Here is a 25572-nt window from a genome sequence, read left to right as displayed (position 1 = left end):
GGCGATCGGCTGCCTCTTTAAAAGGGGCCTCAATAACAGGTGTACCAGTTAAAGGTAACATAAGTATAGTCACCAAGGTGCCTACATATATATATAAGGGTGGGTATGGTCATCATGACAAATGTCAAAATATTTAGGCCAAGTAGTGAGACCAAACAGGTCATCACATATTGCAGTGGTTGAGAGAATCATGCATGTTCGCGTGCGACTATAGCGCCATGATCCTAAGTTAAGGAGGGGGTAAAACACACTCCTGAATAAACTAAGATGAAGCCACTCCAGATGACGAGGTAGTGACCACTGGGACTATACCCACGTGTTGCATAGGCAGGGGTTTGACCCTGCAAAGAAAGGGCGAGGGGGAATGGAAAGGATCAATTGGGACATTCAAAGAAGAAGCCTCTTCTATGCCCAATGTAGCCAGGGTTACAGAACCCAATCTTCCATCATAGGTTATCATCAGATAACCAGTGATGGTTGTCATCTGATGACAATGACCTCCATCAGACTCAAGGGCTTGGTTGCCTGCCCCACGAGTGTGTTTGAAAGTTGTGTCAGTTACCATACACTATTGTCTTCAAAAGTTTGGGCTCTGGAGCTAAGGGATTACCACCTACCAGGGCAGCAAGGGTGGCCCAAGTGCTGGCTGATGCAAGAAAGAGGTATCATCCCAAGTGGTGTTCCCCTTTCTAACAAGCACCCTCCTACTGCATCGTATATTTTCCCACACTAATGTAAAAACCTTTCTCCTTCTCGCCACAGCCTGGACACTCAACCAACCTCCAAAGGCGGTCCGTCATGGGTGACCCCTCAAACGGGTGGGCTGATTACCTGAATAAGTACCTTACATTAGTCTCCTCCACACACACACAGCATCCATAGACAGAAGAGGAAGGGGTGGGGGGTGTCAAGGCAACCTCCACTGGCCTTAGGGAGTCATATGTTGGCCCCCTCACCTCAAAGGAAGTTCTCTGAAGAGGTGAACTTTCTCCAGTTTGTTTATTCTTCACAAGCTGTGAGTTCCATGCTGGAGCTGCATATTCAATTATTGGTCTCACATGGCAGTGTGTACAGAGTTGAAAGCCTCCTTGTTTATCTTCTTAAATGATGTTCTTATGTACTGAATAATGTCTATGCCTATTACCAACATGGAGGGGATATTTGGCTGTTTTTCCATGAATTTTCAGTGGAAATATACCACTTTGGTGCTGCACATCTGGGTTAATTTTGGCAACCATAGACTATACTGTACTTGTAGTGCAACAAAACTGAACAATGTCAAAATGGCCGTAGGACTACATGTAGGAAATAAAAATGTGTAACCAAGAAATATTTTCTTAAGGGTACAAAAAACAATATAATATTTCCAATTGATCTTTAAAAATCTCCAATGGTGCAGAGACCATATTTCAACCAATACACAGGATTGGTAAATTACAGGCTAAATTAATTACTCATTACACTTCCCTTACAAACTATATTCTATGGAAGCAATTCTTTTAAAAACATTTATTTCAATGTTGACCAAAAGTATTAACATAAAAACGTTCACAAAAAAACGAAAATGTTTAACACAATAAACAGGCTTAAACAATCCTATTGCAACTGATTAGACTTTTCTCTAAACACCTAAGAAAATAATAAAGTTACCAGTATTATAAACAAACATAAAAATTCAACAAAATAGGCATTATATAACTACCCTTATATATTGCATATATTTCACCATATTATTCTGACTAATAACTGATCTTAAGATAAACTTAATAGGAATGAGTAACAAAAATGATGATACCTACATTACATAACGACAGCCAACAATACCAGAAGCATCAGCACAGCATGTATGTACCAACTTCTATACATGTATCACAGGTATGAATAACTCAAGGCCAGATTACCATTTTAATGAGACCCCATAACTAAAATCTCTCATGGTAACACTACTGAAAACTGTGTTTATGGACCCTAATGAGTGTACAAATCTATAATACTGCATAATGATCAATACATTCCAAGTAGAAGACTTGGAAACTAAGTTATCAATAATGTACCAGTCTCAGATGGACTAAAAATTCTAAGACCTGTCAGTGTACACTGCACACAAATGACAGGGATGGCACCCAAGTTATTTATATCACACCTGATAAGATATGACAATGAAAGTAATGATTTGAGACGATAATTACATAAAAGTTTACAACATTTTTTGCACTCGTCCTCACATATCACAACACCTTACGAGGTCTGAAAAAGAGAAAACCATGAGATAACAACGTTCCACACACAGGAAAAAAATAAAAAATTCAACATGCAAAACATTGTTACTACATTTTTTGTTTTAATTAAACTTCCCCACTATTAATGTTGGGAGAAAGATCAAATGTCTTACCTATCAACTCATTCACATATGTACTGTATTTGCAAGTCACTTATTACTGAGGCAGAAAGTTGGCTTGAATGCAATGAAAATAGCTTTTTTGAGTAACCTACTTGGTTGCTTTCTAAGGCAAGAACCTGCTGGCCCCATGGAGAAATCAATGCTCAGTCAGGGCAAGTTAACAATGTGCAGAGGTAAAGCAGGCATCTCTTTAAACTGTCCCTGCTGGGTCATACTAATGCTAAGAAGACACTGGAGTATACTCACTCCAAGCCAGAATGATTGCTAGAAAGCTCAATCTAAAAAAAAAAAAGCACTTAATGACATAACAAGTACCACCAATTAGTACACTCACAAACCAGTGGATGCCTAAAATACACTACTGTATGTCACATTCGAACGACCCAAACAAACCACCCAAGTTCTGAGAACAGACAAAACACAAGGTCAGGGAAACAACCAAATTGCTGGCTCAAAAATTGATTTGAATTATAGTTATCTTGAGGTTATCTTGAGATGGTTTTAGGGCTTAGGGTCCCCACGGCCTGGTCCTCGACCAGGTCTCCTTCATGTAACACGCACACCAAGGAAGCAGCCCGTAGCAGCTGCTTAACTCCCAGGTACCTATTTACTGCTAGCTGAACAAGCGCATCAGGGTGAAAGAAACTCTGCCCATTTATTTCTGCCTCCACCGGGGATCGAACCCGGAACCTCAGGACTGCGAATCCCTAGCGCTGTCCAATCAGCTGTCAGGTCCTAAGTACTCAAAGTTACTCCATAAGACATACCTCAAGAATAATATTTGCCTAGGCTACAGAGTTAAAGCTAGGGAAGTTTAAGTAGAGTGTTAAATTCAACAGCATTAATATTATACACCCTGGTACCCAAACCTTTCCAATGACAGACTGACATAAGGAAAACAGCCCTCACATTGTGATGCACCAGAAACAGAGGACAAGAATCATGGGCAAGTACTGAAATGCATACTTATGGGTCAACTCAAAGAACCTTTAGCCTCTAAACAGGACACAGTTCAGAAAAATTCCTGCAGGACTAAAAACCAACATTGAATGTAATGAAATGCCAGCTTCTGGGTGAGCCCCATCGGCTGCCTGAAGCTATCAGTATGCTATATAGCATCAGGGAGCTATCTGGTTGTGTTTCGGTGACAAATTTGTTTAGTTCTTGTTTATCCCCAGACTAATTTGGTACAGTATGCATTTTGTACTCATACATTGTTGACAAATCCTCTTGTTTCTGTGGAAAACCCTGTTGACTCCCTGAAGCTACCATACTGATTAAGTGCCATACCAGTGTCATCAGTTGTGGAGTTCTTTTTGCCTTCCGGGAACCATGAGCCAGAACCTGGCCCCCCTCTGAGAGGCACAGGGAGCGATGGCCCATGAATACTTTACATTTTAAGTCTATCATCTCTGCCATCATCCACCACCAAGACTTCCATTCTAGTGTAATTGATACTATCAAGCCTGCACTAATTGCAATGTTCTAAGTTACACATATGTTAACTGTAAATAATATCTTCAACCAAGCTGTACAGATTGCAAAACTTCCTAGGACATTTCAACCAAGGCTAATGTGATTACCCCTTATCAGAAGATGTATGTAATTTGATTTAGACTGATATTACCTTGAGAGGGGTTTCAGGGATTCCCCTACTCCATGAATCATGATTCATGATTCCCCTACTCCATGAATTCCCCTAGCCCCATGAAAACTTACCTAGTTGCTTCTTGAATATGTCTACCTTTGTATTGGAAATATTCATAATGCTGGCTGGGAAGGTACTGAACATCCATGGACCTCTGATGTTCATACAGTGCCCTCTGATTGTGCTTATGGCACCTCACCTCATCACTAGTTCTATTCTGCATTTCCTTCCCTATCTTTTGTTTCAGTGTGTGTGTAGCAAAAGATATTCTACTGTGCAAATTTGGGACCTGGTGTTCCAATACCTTCCACCCCCCTCCCCATACACACATACACACACGTGTAAATCACAAAAATTAACATGTGATAAAAATGTGACAGTGTCAGACCACGAAGGAAGGATTGAAACAGGAATTTCATGACCACAACACTGCAGAACAACCTTGAGGCTCTCGACGGGAGGTGCGCAACGTGCTTCAGGTATCTTATAGGTATAGCATATCATTCAAAACTCCCGCGGCTACACGGGGGTTCACATCAGCGTCCTCAGGGCTATCCTAAACAGTCAGCATTTTTTTTTTAAATCGTGGGCAATATTCCCGTGTGAGAAGGCCTCAGTACTGAGTGAGCAACCATGGCTGGTGCATGCAGCATGAGCTAACAGCATTGCTGTTCAGCTTGACCACAGCATCGCCTAAAATTTTCCAAATATATATGTATCTGGTATTATTTAGCTATGATAGTATTACAGAAGAGGCTGAATGTGATAAAGACTGTGTACAATGTTCAGATATCAGTGAATAAATGCTGTTCAAGGTGCTCACAGCACTAGCCACAGCACACTGCCATTATTTCATCCATCTAAGATTATTCAAACGATTTCTGGTGTTCCTTTACAAAATAAACATGTGGAAAATTATTCATTTACATGATTTAGTGACCAGGATTCTGATAATAGCAGGATTGTGGTGAGAATTAGCGGTGGGAGGAGTATTGTTGGTGAGGGAGTGTGGGAGGGGTGGCGTCGGCTGCTGGCTGGCATGTGGCAATATGTTATTGTCTGGAATCACCATACCAGCTTAGTGGTTCGGTATGGTGAACACAAATGTAGATACTTATATACAACGTGTGTATAGGGTGTAATAACAGCAAAATGCTTATGTTGGGAGGAGCTATTTAGGTAAGGGAATGAGGCTGTCGTCTGCTGTGTGACTTGTCATGCAGTGGCCACTATGCTGTTTGGACACCATACCTGCTTAGTTGCAGTTATGGTAAATAAAACATGCAGATAGTTATCACCATAAACAGTATTGTGGGAGGAGTAATGTTGGCGAGTTAGGTGATGAAGGAGGGAGGGCTGGCTGGGTGTGGCAGCCCACTCTTGGTTTTTGGCCTCACTATACCAACTTAGTGGTTCGCTATGGTGAACACACATGTAGATGGGTATATACAATGTGTGAATATAGTGTAATAACAGCAAAAACACTGTTTGATTGATCATAAAATATAATATACATGTCACACACATGAGCCCCATAATTTTGAGCATAGCAATGTTCCACACATTGAACTATATAAATTCCACAAATTACACAATTTTGAATAATATTACAGCATAAAACCAGAGAAGAAACTAATGAGAAATATCAAAATAATTGTGAAACATTATTTTCACAGCAACTGCAGCCCCACGGGGTGGTGGGGCCTAATGACCTTGAGCGCTCCAACGCTCAGTGCCCATAATTTGCTCAACTTCCCAACTCCATCACTGCTAAAGTATGTCACATACAATATTTTTTTAGTTTCCAGTGATCAGAAACTGCATTTTAACAATATAAGAAAAAATAATTTTTTGGAAAGAATTTATTTTCGGCGCATCACGGGTGTGTCGTACAGTATTTTAATGCAGAGCAGTGCAGTGGTTAAGTACTTTTGTATTTAATAATCCTTCTCACACACACACACACACACACACCTTGTACGTATTATTTGGTACCTCCTTATATAAATTTCTGATGTCTCTCAAAGTCTCCCCACCCCATTCTGATGGTTTGCAATTGGTTTAAAATCTACCACCAGGGAGCTACATATTCCAATAAAATTCATAATCTTCCTTGTACAACCATACATAAGCCTTGAAAGTTTAAGCTGATTCACGAAGGTGTTCACCAGATATTATATGATCAAAATTTGAGGAACACACACAACCAAAATTATTTCAATGAAAGCAATCAGATATCTTCTAAGAGGATACTTAAACAACATTAAAAACCAACTATCTACTTTTGTTATTAATTACTGTACCGTATTACCTGTCAAATCCCTTCATAATAAATTTTCATGCTTACTACCTGTACAAGTATAATTAATCATACCTGCTGAGAAGACCACACAATTTCTTCATCCCTGTAGAAATAAAATAATAAAAAATAAAGAAAACCTGCAAATTAAATTATTTAACTATGAAAAAATAAATTTTAAATAATATTTAAAATGAGTGAATGAAAGGTGAAATAAAATTGGTAATGAGTTTGAAAATTGGTAGAAGTTAATAGTATAATGAAGAGAAGGAATGCTAGTACAGAGGTTAAGAAAATACTGATAGTATACTACTTCTAGTCATGATGCAGGGAAGTGAAACTTGGGCATGGAAAAGAACAGTGTGAGAAAATCCATTGGGGCTATGAGGCGACGCGAACCCACGACCAAGGCACTGCCAGCCACTGCCAGCCCTTATGCCTCTTCTGACTGGAAAAAACCATACAACCGGAATTCTACTATAATCACAAGAAGTCTGGAGGCCCCTCCTGAAGCCATTCCAAGTTTTACATATGATCCCCAAGCACTTGGGTGAAGGCAAAGTAGTTCAACACCATATGCCCCCAACACCTTCACAGCCCAGTGGATTTTCTCATTTATATGCATCACGTTAATGTGATTTTCTTGTGTGTATATGAACAGTGTGCCAAGAGTACTGAAGCATATTAGGTAGAGGATCTTTCCTTAGTTCACTCTTGGTCACTGACTCACTCCAGGCACTTCTGCTTACAGATGACCTCAATCTCACTGTCACCAAATGCTTGATGATATCAGTCTGTTTCATTCTAGCGAATCATTAGATATTTGTAACACACTAAATCAGCTTTCAGTACAATATATTTGCAGTTGTAAATTCAGGTCAAACGCTGGTATATTGTATGAGACACAGAGGGTAACTTGATGATGAGGAATTAATGGTGCGTTATTGTCTATTGGCCGATAGAACAACAAATGTCAACCAGGTATGATGTTTCTCACAAGAATGCTGATGCTGGCTCCTGGAGAGGCCCTTATATCTGTCCATGCCCAGCAGGCATCCCCTCTGCAACAACCTGCACCTTCAAACTTGGTGGATTCCCTCACTCTTGTTGCTATGGATTAATTTGTCCCATCTTATTTCTCACTGGACACACGGCAGCCTTTGTGTCATCACTATGATATTGGATGTGCGGGTTGTCCAGAGGTACTCCACCTTCTTTACATTTCCTTATATCATTTGTTGTTGTTTTAGATTCAGCTACTCGGAACAAAAAGTTCCAAGGTTATGGTGAGCCCGTAGTATATATCTCTTATATCAGACTCCAAAATCCTTCATAACACTCATACTGGAATGGCCATTTTATAAAGTTCAATAACTCTTAGTTTATCTTTAATTGGTAGCATAACTTGCTTCCTCTTAATACCTCCACTTTGATTGCTGCAGCTACCAGACATGGTCTTAGTAAATTCTTTTAGTAATGGAGTGGCACTATGTAGAATCCCATGACGGGAGAACATGGGTGAGCAAGTTCACAGTTTTGGGCCAGGTGGGCATATGTAGGCCATCAAATTAAAAGTCCCTTATTTTGGAAGGGAAATACAGTAGAACCTCGAGTGACAAGCGCCTCAATTAGTGAGCAATTTGGGTAACGAGCGCCCCGATCGCCAACAATTCGTCTCGTTTAAATAACGACAACACCACATGGTGGAGTCGCGCTGCTTCTTGCACATTCTCAGATGCCTCCGACGATGCAAATAAATTTTTTGTTTTTTTGTTTACAGATGTGATGTTGCAAAGCATTTACTTTTTTGTAGAAAAAAAAAATGAATTTAAAAAAATAAGAAATGTTAAGAAGGTTTGTTCGGTGTTCAGCAGGTAGGCTGTTCCATGTTTCTTAAAAAAGGAGAGAGAAAAAGAAGTTGAAACAGTTTGAAAAACTGACAAATGCCATATAGATTCATTCAGTGTTTGTCGGGTAGGCTGCTCCATTATTGAGAAATAAATGAGAAATACAAAACAAATGGAACACATTTGAAACAAAGAAAGATTGTCATAATGGAGCAGCCTACCTAACAAACACTGAACAAGCCTATATGGCATTTGTCCGTTTTTCAAATTATTTCAACTGTTTTTTTACATTTCGTTTTTTTAACCACCGTGCTGCGCCGTGTATATTGTGAAATTCCCCCTGTGCGCATGAAATAAAGTGTTCCCAAAAAATTCTTTTTTCTTCGTAAAATGATAAATTCCCTTCCCTGAACATGTCTATGTAAAAATAAATACCAAATTCCACTTACTTTGGTTGCGGGGACGTGGACAAGGTGGGCTGTGACGTCATCAGGGGCCTGGTCGCCCGTGCGTGACTCGCTCAGACACGGTCGCGCGGGCCATTCAAGCACCGGATGTTGCCACAAATATATTTTCAATTATTTGTTCTATGTATTTCCAATGCGGTTTTATTTGTTTTTTTATCATATATGATGCATATTTGTGTCCTTTACAATCTGTATACAGTAGAACATTCATAATGTTCCATGGAACTGTGATACATGTGTCAGTAATGTGTCCACAATAAATGTTTATTGTCGCAATTTTACGTGTTAAAAATCACTAAAATTACAATATGTACAGTTTCACACTGTATTACACACTCAGTACTTCGAAAGTGAGTAATAATCAACGAAGTAGTCCATGGTAGCTACTCCATAAAGAAGCTGTATAGTACATCACATAATATTATGGAAAAGGTGTGAGCAACTAATGAAATGTCCAACACCCGGTGAATTCGTAGCATACAATGCAACAAAAGGAAAACTATAGTGCCAGTTGCCACAGTGTCGTCAGTATAACCTATCACAAGGCCTGAAACTGGAGATACAGTAAAGTGTTTTCCTAATGTGAATTATCTGTTATTGAACAGGTGGTAAGTGATCAATGGTGCAAGTGAAATGGATAGGAAGGGCTGAAAATAAAGTATTGAAACAAAGAAGATAAAAAGAAGGGGCTCATTCAACTTCACCAAGCGGCTTGGTGGAAGAAGGAAGGTGAAGGTGAAATTGAAGGAAGGAAGTCTTCAAGTATATTACACCAGTGGATTACACCTTGGTGAAATGAAGGAAGGTAGTCTTCAAGTATATTACACCAGTGGAAATTAACTCTTTATAGCATACAATAAATAACTGTACCTTTCAGAAACATTGAAATACACACACAACCAGCAAAATATCAAAACTCCCATATAAGCAATAGAACAATTGACTGTCTTGGTGCACAAAATCTTCTCAAAATATTTCTTTGTGGAAGCTCAAAAAACTTGACCAAAGACACTGCAGAAGGAAAAGAATAACAAATATTCAAGTAGTCCTAAATATCTCAACCAAAAATGGGATTTAAAACCATTAATACAATAACTGCTATCTGAAATACAAAGATTTTGCATACAGTATAAACAAACACCTCTTGGTAATATTAACAAAAACTTACAAGCTCAGATTATATTGCTTAAGAACATACGATTAACAAAGTTGCCATTACCTTCAGTTGCTTCATCTTAGGAGCACGTCGTTTCATTTGCCGCCGCTGCTCACGCTCCTCCCATTTACGCTGCTTGTCTGGGTCATCAATCTATGAATTATCAATTATCGCTGCAGTTAACATGGTCTTCCAGTTTTGGCTGGTACAAACCCTATTAAAAATTACCCAATTTAGAAACAAGTTAATCATCTTGCAAAAGGATAATTCAACAGGATAATTTTTTATGTAAAGAGTTAATTATAATGAGGCAGGGATTTTAGAGACTGCAGTGTATAGCTATAAAGAAGACAGACAACAAAAAATAAGGATCAATAGCCTTACCTCCAGCATCTTCTCCCGCTCCATTCTCTTCCGTTCTTCTCTCTTGGCCTGAGCCATCTCTGCTCGAGCAGCATGGGTAGCCTTCAGGAAGGCCTCCTCCACTCGTGAGCGATTTTTTTCTGCCTTTGCTCTGCCCTAGAGAAGGAAAATATAAAAAGTAATAAATTTAAACTTTAATAAAAAAAAATCTTTCGTTAAATATAACTCATTTCTTTTTATATTATCATCTAATGGGGAAATGTTAAACAATGAGAAAACTGAAAAGAGCAAAAGGCTCAATTCAAATCAGGACAAAAGGGACAGGAGAAGTGAATAAATGTTAAATAAAGTATAGCAAGTATAAAAATTCAAATCCTCAGTTTTTCTTATGAAATTGTAGATCTTTATTTAAAAAACCAGCATTGAATGTAATGAAATCCCATTTTCTAGGTAGAGTCTCCGGAGGCTCCCTGGAGCTATTGGACTGATATTAGCTAATATTTATACAAGGCTTCAGTCATATGGAGTTGTCATGCCTACTGGGGACCACTAGCCAGAACATGGTCCCTTCAGAGAGGCAAAGGGAGCAATGACCTATCCCTGGAAACACAAACCGTAACCGTCTCTATTTTCCGCTTGTTACAACTTTTAATAAATTTGTTACATCTTGGCTTAACATGTTTATGACATATTAGAACGTTGTTACAACTTGCTATATTGGTTGTTATAACTGGTTAGGTGTTAAAACTTGTTTGAACGTTGTACCAAATTCGTAGTTTCGATGTGTGCTTGGCGGGATGAAACTCTCATGTATGAAAGTATTCATGTCTGCCATTGACCGGGGTTGAGCACCCAGAAAGGTAGGCGCACTTCAAAATAAACCCCTCCTGGTAGAAAAAATGTAATCTGAGACCGAACAGAAGCTTGAAACTCCCCCAAAGAAAAATTACGCTAACAAGCAACATGTCATCACACCACATCCCGCTCGTTCGCGCAGACCCCTCCCCAGGAGGGGAAGAGGGGGGGTCCCAGCCCACAGAGCCGGCAACCTGACAGTCAGTTTGGAGGCTGAAAAACGGAAACAAAATCTGCCGACCAGGGCTCTACCCTACCCTCTATTGCGTCTCATTACATTCAACGCAATGGTTTTCTGTGGGGGAGCCCTGTCGGCTTCCCTGGAGCCAACTGCCCAAAGAGCAGAAAAACAGGGACTTACCCGAAAGGCGGCTGCACCACACAACTCATAACGAAGTCGAGAACTGCGAACTTACGAACATCATGAGCGCGAGGGTAGACCACAGGCTGGCTAGACTTTATAACACTGTGGGCGACTTGAGAGACCAGAGCCCTGGAACAGGGAACAAGAGAAACCGGGTCAACCCATAGCAAGTCTCCGGACATAGAAACCGAGGCCCACAGGTAACTGCGTAAAGCTGCAACCGAACACAAAACATGATGCACCCACAGCCTGACCAACCAAGCATCAATAACCCATGGATCCCTCCAGAAGCCCTCTGTCTAGTTCTTCGCCAAAAAAGGAGACGGCTGCAAATGAACAAAATGTCCACCAGGACCAAAAGAGCAAATACCTCTGCACTGGAGAAGAGCATGAAGCTCCACCAGAAGCCAAAGCCAGCAAGAACAAAGCATTCTGGAAACAGACCGAAAGGACAACCACAAACAGAGGGGAAGAGAGAAAGGAGAGCACCCGGACCAAAGACCAGGATGGCTTAGGCGGCACACGAACAGGCCGGAGGGAAAAAAGGGCACAAGAAAGCTTGCAAAACGGAGTCAAAGTGACATCCACCCTGAATGCAAGCTGGAGCTGCTCCGCCAAAGCCGCACAATACAAGGCGACAGTATTCGGCATAAGATGCCCGATATGAAAAAGCCAAGAAAGAAGACAACATATGATCCTAGACTGAAGACAACCTACACAGGGAAAGGAAATGGGAAAAAGGCCGCCAAGAGACTTCATACTCCCCAAGTTGGCAATGCAGCAGCCGACACAAGGCCCCCGGGAAACGAATTCAGCAACTGCGAGAGCGGCGGAAGGGATGGCCCCGAAGAAACCAGAACAGATGCCGCAACCAAACCCGACCCAGAGTGTAAACGATCATAGCGAATTTCAGACTTCCACACCGCTGCTCGAGCAACTGCCGAGTTGCCTGGGACCCCTCAGAAACAGACAACGGCGAGACTGCAGCCAGAGCAACACTGCCTGAGTAAGAGACAAGGACACTGTCTGGGAATGCCAGACAAGGCTCAGCCAAGTCTGAACTTGAGAAGGAACCAGATGGGATTTCCTCCAGTTCACCAGGAACCCGAACCCGGCAAGCTGGAAAAGAACCAAACCTCTGGTGAACAGACACATGGACTGGCTGGGATCCCAGACCAATCAGTCATTGAGGTAGGCCAAAACAATTAGGAGACGCTGACGGGCCACCACAACCCAGGTAAGACGCGTAAAAACGCGAGGTGCCAGATTCAGCCCAAAAGGAAGGGAACGAAAGCGGTAAGCCTTGTGCCCCCACCACAAAACCTAAACATTCCCGGAACCCCGGATAAATAGGGACGTGCCAATATGCATCCCGGAGGTCCAGAGACTCCAAGAGAAGCTGGACCTGGTACGTACAGAGTGGGCATCCAAATGGAGGGGCAAGAAATCCAGGGGTTCAGACGGGACAAATCCAGAATTATCCAAAGAATCACACTGTTCTGTTCTGGCACTGGAAACCTGCGAGAAACCCACGTGAGTGACAAGGTTGTTTCGACCATGCCCAAACGCACCTACTCCAAGATGACCCGATGCATTGAAGGGGAATAAGCCTGCCCCGCCAGCCTCGATCCCCCCTGGAGGAGGAGTCGCCCAATGGCCACCCAAGGCTAGAAGACAACTCGAAATGCTCACAAATCGCCGTTTGCCCAAGTGTGGGCAAACAGCGCCAGCCTTCCCCCTTTCGCCCCTGTTAATGGGGCGCCCCGCAAAAGGCCCAGCACCCCCTCCGAAAAGCTGACCCCCAATTCCGGAGGAAACACCGGCACAGAACCTGGAGGAACAGACTCGAATATCTCTGTCCCCCGCATCGAATGGGGCAACCCAGGAGCCGTCCGAGTCTCATCCCTGGCTAAGCCCTGCCCTGACCCTGAAACCCCTCAAACGTTTGGGAGCCGGAAGCAGGGGGGGGGGGGTAGGAGAACGGTGAACCTCACCAACAAAGGGAGGACAAAGGGGCGTGGACTGAACCGAGGTCGAAGCGACCAATGCCCCCAAGTCCGGGTCCCTAAAACCAAAATGGTGCAGCCCCGGGTCATTCGAGCGGCCAACCAACCTAGCACGTTGAAACAACCTAAACCTAGCATGCAATGCGCATGCTGCTTGACCCCTAACCTCCACTACAGCAAAATGGGGAAATTGGAGTATGAGCGCCGAACAAGTGCCGCAAGACTCCAGGTCAAAGGTGTCGGCGACCCAACGAGCAGCATGATGGAGGCGGTGGGGGAGGTGACAGTGGTGGCGGCGAAGGAGCGTCGTGCGGTGTGATGACATGTTGCTTGTTAGCTTGTTTTTCTTTGGGGGAGTTTCTAGCCTCTATTTGGTCTCAGGTTGCAATTTTTCTATCAGGAGAGGTCTGTTCTGAAGCGCCTACCTTTCTGGGTGCTCAACCCCGGTCAATAGCAAACATGAATAAACAAATCCACAAGGGCTGTGACGAGGATTCGAACCTAAGTCCGAGATTATCCCAAATGCTGCTTTTATCGACTGAGCTACAACATGGTCAAAAGAGTTGAAACCGAAGTTCTACTGAACTTACTGGATCCTGCAGCCTCTCCGAGACACAAACCAGGGTTTTACACAACTACCCCATACACTCGAGCTGTGTCAATAGGCCGTTCTCCCTCTTCGCCCTTACTTCATTACACACACAAATCACAATAGCGTGATGCATCAAATGAACAAATATTTGTTCATTTGATGGTTCATGCTATTGTGATTTCTGTGTGTACAGACATGAATACTTTCATACATAAGAGTTTCATAGGTCATTGCTCCCTCTGTCTCTCTGAAGGGACCATGTTCTGGTTAGGGGTCCCCAGTAGGCATGACAACTCCATATAACTGAAGCCTCGTACTAATATTAGCTAATATTAACTAAATATTAGCTAATATTAGTCCAATAGCTCCCAGGGAGCCTCCGGGGCTCCCCCACAGAAAATATAGAAAATACAACAAAAAATCTGTATTAACCCTTATTTTGGTTTGGGCAGTAGTTAACATTTCTTCAGGTATTGTGAGCTTTATACTGTGATAGAAGCCAGGACCAAACAGTATTTTGTTTTGTACTTTTCATACTAAATATTCTCAAAAGCATGAATCTACTGTATTTGCAAAAGTAAACATGTATTTAAAAAAAAATCTTATAATGAAAATCTTTATGTTGAGTACCAGTTAAGTAAATCCCATGATGTGAGACCAGGAGCTGAACTACCTCCACCTCCAAATTATTTTGTGCCCTCCCATGACTGCTGGGAGACACCACTAGGATATTGGAATCATATGGGTAACGTCACAGTTCAAACACTGATGCAAAATATAAATTAACATATGATGATGACCCCATTTCCCTAGATAACACATGACTTCAACAGAACCTTAAGGGTTGAGAGGTTGAGAGGCTTGGAGTAATAACAGAGTACATATATTTAATCATTTTTAAAGAAAGCATAGATTAACACAACTGATACAAGAATAACCGGGACAAATATGGTATGCATAATAAATGGACACAATCAATGCTGTAAAAACTTCTTACAGCATATCAAATAATTACTTGAATATACAGTACGTACAATCCAACATAATTTTTTACTTTTGGATAAAACAAGACAGACACTAGTACCTCTTTGCTTAGCTTGAACCTGCGCAATTTGTCAGTCAGGTGAAATACCAACTGCAGCAGCGGCCGCATGCTCTCAATGGCCTCCAATGAGGGGTTACCACGTCCAGGAAAGTTGAAGCCAAACACTAATGACCTTCGAACTTCTGGCAGTTTGGTTGGCTGGGTGTCTCTAATAAATCAATAAAATATCACAAGACTATCTCTGTCAAAGCAAAAAAGTTTTATAATAATCAACCACATCTAACTTTCAGTTAACAAAATTTTGAATAAATAGTATATTTTGGTTATACTAAATGTATACTGTTAACAGTATACTTTGTTATATTCTTTAACTTATCTGAAACTAATTATACATTCAACTGTACAATTAGACACTATACTCTGATAAATGTAAAGTGTAGTGCACTCTCCCAAATCTCAGCTTACCTATAATGGATCCCAATTAACACCAAACCAAATTTGCCCACCAGATTTTCACCTTCAAAATTCTAATTAAAAATAAAATATTCATATTCCAAAGGCAAACAATGAATTTCAGATCACATGTTTATCCTGTAAAAATTTGTCATTTGGTGGGTGGGGGAGGTTGGTCTTTTTTCTTATTTTTAAATATTACTGAGAATAATGCAATTTATATTTTAGAAATGTTTTAATTTAGCTTGTTCTGCAATATGAATAGCACAATCATATTTGATTATTTGACTACTTCTGAAGTATCTTGACCTTGATCTTGATCTCACAAGTCGAGCCTGGCTTCGGGTTGGGCTTGGGGAGTAGAACTCCCAGAACCCCATCAAGCAGGCACCTAATATGAGGGCATGCATACCAACCATGAGTTTTCCTCACATGTATGTGGTCTGACCTCTTGGTATTCAAGATTTTTCACTGTCTTTTCTACCAATATATTACTATTTCAGAGCTGAAGCCATGTTAATACTGCAATAGTAGCATAAGTACTTCAGACAAGAGTGAAAGGAACTTCCTTACTATGGAGAGAAATGTAAATTTAGAAAAATGCGATGATGACTGGGAATAGTCAAAGAACAGTGGTCAAAAGAAAAGTGACAAAAACATTGAAACTCATAAGCATGAGAACTTAGGTGCTGTTGCTTAAAAATAATTTATGCAGCACTGTAGCCTAGGATGAACAATTAAGTCTATAGCTGAGAGAATGGCATTACCCATAGGCTTTGAAGACTTCAAGGCTTGTTCAGGGTCATTGCAGTTTAATAAGTTTAACAGTTAGCATGACAGTGATTTAAGTGCATTTTGGTTCCTTTGTGTCTGTGCTACTAAAAGGCAAGTAATCAAAGTTTTAAATTTTTTATGAATTATTTTTTTTAGTAGCACAAAATCAATTTAAATATGCAAAAAGTATTTATAACTTCTATAAGGAAAATTCAGAACTGGTGATAAATAGTACCACAGCAAATTTCTGGAAATCTGGATTGGATCCAGGAACGATATAATCCAAATTTTGGAGGAGCAACTCTATTATCAACATTCAGGTTCCAAATATCAAATTCAATAAAGAGAGACCATAATATACAAAGCAATCAAGGCAAATCCAGCAACAGGATTAACATAAGTACCTAACTTTATTCACACATACAGTACTAAATACTGTACTGTATACCTATACAATTTATTTGTTAGTACTACAGTCCAGAGTGGAGATCTTGGAACCTGGTATAGCCACCTCTGTGTTGTTAGCCAAGGCAACTCAATATGGAGAGTGGCATAATTCTATACGATATACAGGTAGTTAAAAAAAAATAGCAGGGTGCAGATTCCTTCCTTCCCCTGAAAATAGTCATCTCTGCTGCTTATGACATTCCTCATGGGTGCAGATACACCTTTACCCATGGGTGTGTACTGTTAGGTTATCTTGAGATTATCTTGAGATGATTTCGGGGCTTTAGTGTCCCCGCGGCCCGGTCCTCGACCAGGCCTCCACCCCCCAGGAAGCAGCCCATGACAGCTGACTAACACTCAGGTACCTATTTCACTGCTAGGTAACAGGGGCATATGGTGAAAGAAACTCTGCCCATTGTTTCTCGCCGGCGCCTGGGATCAAACCCAGGACCACAGGATCACAAGTCCAGCGTGCTGTCTGCTCGGCCGACCGGCTCCCTTGTGATATATCAAATGTGATATATCATATATCAATGTGATATATCAAAGAATTATATACTTTGATATATCAAGTTAATGTGATTTCTCTGTGCATTATAAAATATATTAACTTTCAATAAAAATATATTAACTTTCAATAAAAATATATTAACTTTCAATAAAATATATAAAATGTAATAGTAGTGGAATTCAATATATGATAACAATATACCATGTATGTGTCTTATTATGAAAATATATTTCAGAGATATTAGAATAGCAATATCCAATAAATATTTAGTTATATTAGCTAATAACGTTTGAGTTAGAAGAATCTCTAAACGAGTTCTCAATCTCAACCCCAATTGTTTTAAAAATGTAGATATTTAATAATACAAACTATTTTCTAGTTGTTTATCAGTAGATACTTTCAAGAAAGACAAGAATTACTGACAGTCAGTACTTCAGGATATTGTCTTTGTAACACACATTCAAATAAGTTACAAGTAGTGTGCAATCTCAATTTGGTAACCTGCAGTACATGGAACTGATCCTAATTTATTGTTTACAACATCTAGTAATTTTTAACAACTGGAGATGCCTTTAGAAAGCATTTCCAGTTGCTAAGACTCTCTCAAGTTTCATTCATCTATGAAAATATACAAAAAATGTGGTTGGAACCATATTAAGAAGCTACCATGAATGACATGTTCTATATGCTAATTTCACTTGGAAAATTGTAACTCGAACCTATGGTGAACAACTACCAGGAAGACCTACCAGGAGAGGGACGTCTTACCTGGACACCCCCATCAAAATATTTAACCATGCCCCATTCCAACAAAATAAGTGAGCAAATCTGGCCTGCAAAGTGCACATTGCAGCTAAAGATTCACCAAATTGAGGTTACACTGTTATTGTTATTATATTGAGGTTATGGTACAGATTCCTATAAAATATTTAATAAGTATGAATAAAGCTACAATAATCTAGACTAAAGTAAACAAATAAATTTAAAACTTCATGTCCCACTGGATAAGACAAGAAAATATTGTTGTGTAAACCTTCATGATTCTAAAACATGAGGTAATATCCAGAGAATAACTACTTAGAGAAATATGTCTTTGAAACGCAGTTGACAAAAATCAAGATAATTTGGCAAAATATCAAGAACTAAAATTGATTGCAATACTATAGGATCACATAAGTACTTTGTATTTTCTGAGACTTGAGATGCATGGCTCTTCAGGGATGAGAGCATACAGTGTAGTGTAAAGTACTAGAGCATGCCAGGTGTCTGGACTAGGGAAAGTTGTCCATATATCAAAGACTACCTCTTCACACTTTACCTTCCTTCTGTTCCTCTATGAGACATGAAAGTGAAATATAGCACTGACTAAAACACACCGCATTATACACTTGATCAAATTATAAAATCAAAATATATTAGCACACAATCACTTTAAACTTGGACTTTCCTGAAGCAGATGTTACATAAACAATTTAGTATCCACTTTACTGTCCTGTGGCTGCCACAACTATGGTACAATAACATTATTGTCACAAGTACTCCACAGTATTCACACTGGTCACTTTTACTGACATTTCAATCGACCTTTATCAACAAGAAAATATGTGCTGTACAAGAAAAAACAAATATTACACCTATATGATGTTCTTTTTTAAAGCTCATATGCAGTACTAAACTAGGCTACTTTGGTGAAAATTTAAGCAATCTGATATTTAATGTGGCAATAATTAAAATTTGCTCATTTCTGTAATAGCAAAACTTTTAATTTCAATATAAAAGTTTAAACTAGGTTAGTAAAAAAAAAAAATGCAATTATTCTCAAGGGATAATTTTACTAATTTTTAATTTGCTCACCAATAAGAACTTAAATTAAAAGTATGTTTTCAGTAAACTTACTCTGGCTGCTTGGGTCCTGAGTACTGATCTGAAAAGTGGAAGAAGTCTATCATTCCAGAGAATTTATTGAGCACTGCTGTCACTTTGGGGTCACCTAGCACTGTTGATGCCACTTCTCCAAGTTCATTCATAATCACAAACTGCGATCCAAGGCCAAACTTCTCAGCTGACTTCTTCTCTGGACAAAAGGTACTCTGAAGATTGATAACACCATTAGTAAACATCAATCGTGTTCATGGTACTATATTTGAATTAAAAATATTATATAATAGGTTTTGATTGATCAAATAGTATTTTTTTAATGAACAGTTGATTGCATGAACAGACAAATTTTGTGTTAGACTCGTCCACTGCAATTTTTAACAATCACAGTACAATTCTGTTATTATTTTAACAGGAACAAAAAATTATGCATTTCTTCATAGTTTGACACAAATGTAATTAAAAAATCTAAACAGTACAAAATCCCTTCCAAGCACTCTTGCTAACATTGTACCACTGTTTTGTTAAAATTACTACCAGGTGACACTAAAACCTGGAACCTTGTGGCCTCCTCACAGGCCATGAAAGAACACCAACGTATAAGGAAAAATAATCCTATATGAGACAGGAAATGAGTGTCCTGCTCAGAAATTAGCTTTTCCAACACAGTACGCTCAAAGGGTGTGGTTCCATTATTTCCTGTACCTGATGTACAGGAAATAACGGGTCACAGAGAAGATATGTTTTGCTATAGAGAAGTGGAAAGTGGGGGTTTCCTGCACTTTCCAAGGGCTGTTGCTCTTTCTAATATAAGTAAACAATCTACCAAAGGAAGTAAGCTCATACAAGTCAATATTTGCAGATAATGCAAAGTTATTCAGGAGAATAAGAGCTGATGAGTTCTACACAAAGACCTTAGCAAACTTCAGGAATGGGCAAATAAATGGCAGCTGAAATTCAATCCAAACAAGTGTAAGATCATGATGATGGGAAAGGGAAGATAGAAAACCTGAGGGAAACTACACTATAAGGGAAAGGCAACAACAGTACAAGAAACAATGAAGAGAAAATGACCTGGGAGTGAATTTAATCCTAACACTAACACCAGAAGCTCATGTCAACAGGAAAAGGTTGGTAGCATATGGAAAGTTGGCATATATTGGAACAAATTTAATAAATTAAAGGATGCTTTTAAGACCATACACACTGCCTATGTGAGATTATTACTATGCAGCACCAGCATGGAACCTACATCTTGTGAACCCCCAAAAGTAACTTATAAAGTACAGAGCTTTGCAACAATATTAGTACCAGAATTAAGGGGCAGGCTTTAATGAATGCAGAATTAAGGCATTGAGGGCAGGCTAAGGAAACTCCTCAACCTTAGAAGAGAAGAAATGGGATATGATTACTAACTAAACTACTACATTCAAGATACTGAGGGGAAGCGACAAGTGTACAAGAACTGCCAATTTAAATTTAGAGGAGGTAGGATAAGGAGACACTTGTGGAAGCTGGATACACAGCCGAGTTGCAGAAATTCAAGGAAAATCTTGTTCTTTATACAAGGGGTCAGAGTAAGTGGAATTTAAGGAAGTTGTCAAAACTGTCATCCACATCTTCATGAAAAAATTATGACAAGTTTTAACATAAAGGCATAATTAGTGTGCCAAGTATCAAAGGCTAAGATTTGGAAAATAAGGAGCTGGATCTTACTCTCCAGTAGTCATTGATAGGTAAAAGTCAATGGTATTTTATTTAGTTAAGTACATATCAGTGTACCTGAATTAGATACTGAACTTTAGATTTTAGATAATGTGGTCAGATTTACCAAGAAATACTTACTATATCAGTCATCTCCTTTGACAATTTTGCAGCTGTTTTTTTTGTGGCAAGGGCAAAGACAAATGCATCCATTTCATCAAGATGAACTTTAACAAGTAACTGATCACTTGAGGGACGGATCAACTGTGACACCACACCAATCATATCTTGTCTCTGAAAGAATATCACAATGTCCAATGCTTTATTTAGATTCATTTAAAATATAAAAATAGAAGCTACAAGCTTGCATAACACTCAAAAGAATAACAATGAATCTTTATACAAACAAAATTAAATAACTAACAAAATCTTTTATTATTAAATAAAACAAATTACCATGTAATTGTCCACAATTAAAGTGCTTGAAAATAAGCTGATTATATGACTTGAAAACTAATTACTAGTCATTTGTCAAAATTGAATGCACTGATAACATCATTAAAGGAAAGCTTAAGAAATACAATACTTCACAAATATATATATACCGTATATATTTTACAATCTAAGAAATATACTGCTTCTCAGTCAAGAGAAGCAGTGTATTTCTTTTCATCTTTGGCATAGGTATTCCTCCAAAATCTTCACACACTTCTTAATAAATTGCTAATATATATATTTCGCCCGTGAATTCCTATACAGCAACTTTCACCCATATTCTCACGCTGCCTTCTCCCCTCACTTACCTCTCTAGTACACTCCTTCCCAACATGATATCCCTGCATCACCAAAACTGTTTCTGAACTTCACATCATACGAAGATTTTTAACTTTTTTTTTCTTCATAAAAATCTTATACTCTTTCATATTGTGCTCACTTATTTGGCTTCACAATGAGGCACTTTAAAGTTTATTTCCACTCCTTGAACTCTAGAACCTTTCACTGTCTATTACAGTACAGTATATGTATTTTTTGCATTTCCATTTTATCATGCACCACCTAATAATTTGTTATTCTTTTACAATTTTATTTGTACATATTTGATATCTCCTTACTTAACCCTTAGACCGCTAAGGGCCTTTTGGCCTTCAATACCCACAGGCGCAACAAAAAAAAAATAAATCCAAAAAATTCTTTTATCTTATAAAAGTGTTCATTTGTATTCCCTGATCACGGAAAAAAAAAATCGTAGGTGGCATATTTTGGCCACAATAGGGCGGGGAAGTCTGGCAAACAAGAGGCGCTGACAGAGCAGTCGCCAGACGAGGTCTGCTCCGCCCAAGCTCTCAGGCGGGGATTGCCACAAAGATATTATTACCTAATTATTTCAATGTCTGATTTTTTTTTTTTTTTGCAGTAATATTATTCAATAGTGTGTATTGTGACATATTTATATAATAAAATGTGTGAACCATTGCTGTACTCAAAATTATGGTGTGCATATTAGTGATTCAATTATTATGTTCATAAAACAATAAACAAATAGTTTTGCTGTTATTACACTATATACACAGGTTATATATAAATATCTGCATGTTTTGTTCACCATAACAAACTACAGTGGTACCTCGGAACACGAGTGTCCCTGTATGCGAGTTTTTCGGAATACGAGCAGGATTTCCTCAGAAAATATGTCTCGGAAGGCGAGGGTTACCTCGGAACGCGAGTTTGTTGATACGCGTTCAGGGCGACCTAGCGCGTGGTGGTATGGCGATCGTCGCCCCTCCGCCCCTCAGTTTACCATTGTCTCCCGCCCAGTGACTATCCCTCCTGAATTCTTCACAAGGATTTACAGTTTTATGTTGGTTTTTTGGCCATTTGAGCATAAAAGTTATTATATATCTCGCCATGGGTCTCAAGAAAGCCATTGATAAGGTTCAACCTAAGAAAATAGCTGTGAGTAGAGGTAGTAGAGGATGTCCCTTCTTGATTAAGAAAATGTGTGAAGTATGGGAAGAACTGCAAAGTTGAAAATCGAGCAGTGAGCCTCAACCAGGACCTAGTGGCACTCAGATAAAGCGTGCCAGGGAGAGCACACCAGAAAGGTCCTCACTGCCTGATGTGATAATGGAAGGGGACTCCCTTCCAAACAGTAACTCCTCTCCTCCTCCCCCCTCCTCACCATCTTCCATATGCCCACAGCATTCAACAGCAAGGTAAGTAATAACTTGAACATAGTTTTGTAGGTTTATTTAGATGAATTAGGTATAAAAATTTAGTTTGATGTGGGGTTTTTGGGGTAATTAGGAACGGATTAATTCATTTCCCATTATTTCTTATGGGGAAATTAGCTTTAGAATACGAGTTTTCGGAATACGAGCCGTCTCCAGGAACGAATTAAACTCTTAAACTGAGGTACCCCTGTACTAAGTTGGTATTGTGATTCAAAAAGCAACGAAGAGTGGCCACCACTCACCAGCCACTCGCCACTACTTCCTCCCTCACCTCCTCAATCGCCAACATACTCCTCCCATCATACTGTTTTTGCTTTTATTCACTATACACAGACGTTATGTATGAATATCTACATGTTTTGTTCACCATAACTGTACATCTAAGCTTGTATGGTGAGTTCAGTCAATAAGAGACGCAGCTACACACACAGTCAGCTGGTGGCTGCCGCCATAACTGGTTCAAGGTTAGACGCACTAATATTTCTCCTCCAACAATGCTGTTTGTGGTGTTATTACATTATATACACACATTATATATAAGTATCTACATATTTTATTCACCATACCTGTACAAATAAGCTGGTATGGTGCCCAAAGACCATCGTGGCCACCAGTAAACAACATGACAAGTCATGCAGACGATGCACCTCCCTCACCTAAATGGCGGGCTCCCAACATACACCTATTGCTGTTATTACACTCTATACACACGTTATATATAAGTATCTACATTTATGTTCACCATAGCGAACCACTAAGCTGGTATGGTAAGTCCAGTCAATAAAAGGTGGCCACACACAGTCTGAAGACGATGCCACCTCCCTCCCTCCCTCAGCATTACTACTCCCACCATAGAGCACAGTGCTAAATATCACCTCAATCCTACTATTATCGGAATCCTGGTCAGTTTTATCACAGTCAGGGGTCTTCTGTAATACTATCATCACTAAATAATAGCATGTACATATATATATATTGACATTTTTAGGCGATGCAGTGGTCACAAGCTGAACAGCGGTACTGTACCTGAACATGCTGCGTGTGCCAGCCTTGGTGGCTCACTCAGTACTGAGGCTCTCACACCGGGGAATTTTGTCCACGATTATTTTTTCCTAGGTGGCATCTGGTAACTATGGGTCGTGGCTGGACTATAGCTACCCGTATCCCTTGCGGGGCATTTAAAATTGCACCCTAAATCATAAATCATCTATATATGTATAGCGCAGTTCTGGTAAAGTTAGTCCCATCATCTATATATGTATTGCGCGGTCTAAGGGTTTAACTTGTACAGTACTTAATTGTAAACTTACCAAAACTTGTACCATTTCACACAGTAACAAAGTATCAATCATGAACAGAACAGTATACAGTACCATTTCATAAATTATTGCCGCAACATTTATATACAGTATGACCTCAATTATCCAGACCATTTGGTGCCTCCAGATAACTGAAAACCCAAATTTAATAAAAGATCACAGGACAATTTTTGATTGATGATCAGGTTAATGCAAAGGAAGTACCAAATATTTCTGCCTGGATAGTCAGCAATTCCAGAAAAAGGAGATCTAAGTAATAAAGGTTTACTGTATACTGTACCATGTTCATCTCTACAGTACTTTGACAAAATATAAATGAAGTTAAACTATCATAAATTAATTTAAATATACAAGCAAGGCTTCTACTGAGGCCTTCTAGATGTTAGAAAAACAGAAAGCAAGACTCTACCTTGATAAATTTAAGTTCAACCAGCATTCCCTCCACACTGGTACGTCCAGAACACCAGAGTGTGTAGACATTTTCCGATTCTTTCTGCAAACCACCATTCTCTACAGACTGTTTTCCATCGTCACCTATTCAAGATGGAAAGACAAATGCAATTTATATATATACTGTACTGGAAAAGATTCATGCATAAATTATGCATTGAAAATCATCAATTCATCACAAAATGTTTGAGAAGTACTCTGACACTCCTTTGTGTCATAAAATCCCATACTCTATTTGTTTAAATTCCCAAATATCAGTTTGATATACTCATTTATGAAACAATACTTCAAGACTGAGCGAGAATCAGTGATAGTATCAGAGCTTTATGATGACAATGCTCTTATATCAACTGGGCCAATTAGAGTTAAAAGTTCATTCAAGTATTATATTAAATACTATTCCTTGGTAATAATATAATGTTATCAGTGAGTTGTAATTATTCTGAATCAAGACACTTCTGGCTATCAAACTTGCACATTTCCAGCTAAGACTGTCATAATAGTATGATAGTACACAAGTCAAATTGACAGTCATCAATCTATATATCAACTGGGAAATAAAGATGCACACGCCGTGTTCTTGCATTAAATACTAGAGAATAAATTAACAAGTAGATTGTAATTAGAAATCCTATTGCTGCATCACCACATTCTAGTAGCTAATGTATCTACAGTAGCTCTGGTGATTGGTGAAGAATGAATACGTACAAGCAAATGCAAAGTTTGTGTTGAAAGAGGAGGTAATCTTAGTGTGGTGTTATA

At 39.3% G+C, this 25572-nt stretch overlaps 1 protein-coding gene across 3 annotated transcripts in view; it reads right to left on the bottom strand.

Annotated features, from left to right (window-relative positions):
- Positions 1 to 1360: 1360 nt before the first annotated feature.
- The window catches only part of LOC123760609 (PAT complex subunit CCDC47), a 31319-nt gene continuing 7107 nt past the window's right edge, over positions 1361 to 25572 (bottom strand). Inside the window, exons 5-12 of one of the 3 annotated variants that reach the window (XM_069328331.1) lie at positions 24770 to 24894; positions 20952 to 21104; positions 19125 to 19318; positions 15083 to 15251; positions 10203 to 10337; positions 9882 to 9971; positions 6424 to 6454; positions 1361 to 2247 (exon numbers count right to left, since the gene is read on the bottom strand). In XM_069328331.1, the coding sequence (XP_069184432.1) occupies positions 6449 to 6454; positions 9882 to 9971; positions 10203 to 10337; positions 15083 to 15251; positions 19125 to 19318; positions 20952 to 21104; positions 24770 to 24894 (872 nt within the window). In that variant the 3' untranslated portion in view covers positions 1361 to 2247; positions 6424 to 6448. Of the gene's footprint in view, positions 2248 to 6423; positions 6455 to 9881; positions 10033 to 10202; positions 10338 to 15082; positions 15252 to 19124; positions 19319 to 20951; positions 21105 to 24769; positions 24895 to 25572 lie in introns of all 3 variants that reach the window. The other 2 variants (XR_011229271.1, XM_045746322.2) reach the window with 2 other exon arrangements.

Source organism: Procambarus clarkii, chromosome 21, assembly GCF_040958095.1.
Source record: "Procambarus clarkii isolate CNS0578487 chromosome 21, FALCON_Pclarkii_2.0, whole genome shotgun sequence".
In the NCBI taxonomy this organism is placed as follows: Eukaryota; Metazoa; Arthropoda; class Malacostraca; order Decapoda; family Cambaridae; genus Procambarus; species Procambarus clarkii.
This window is presented reverse-complemented; position numbering and strand designations above follow the sequence as displayed.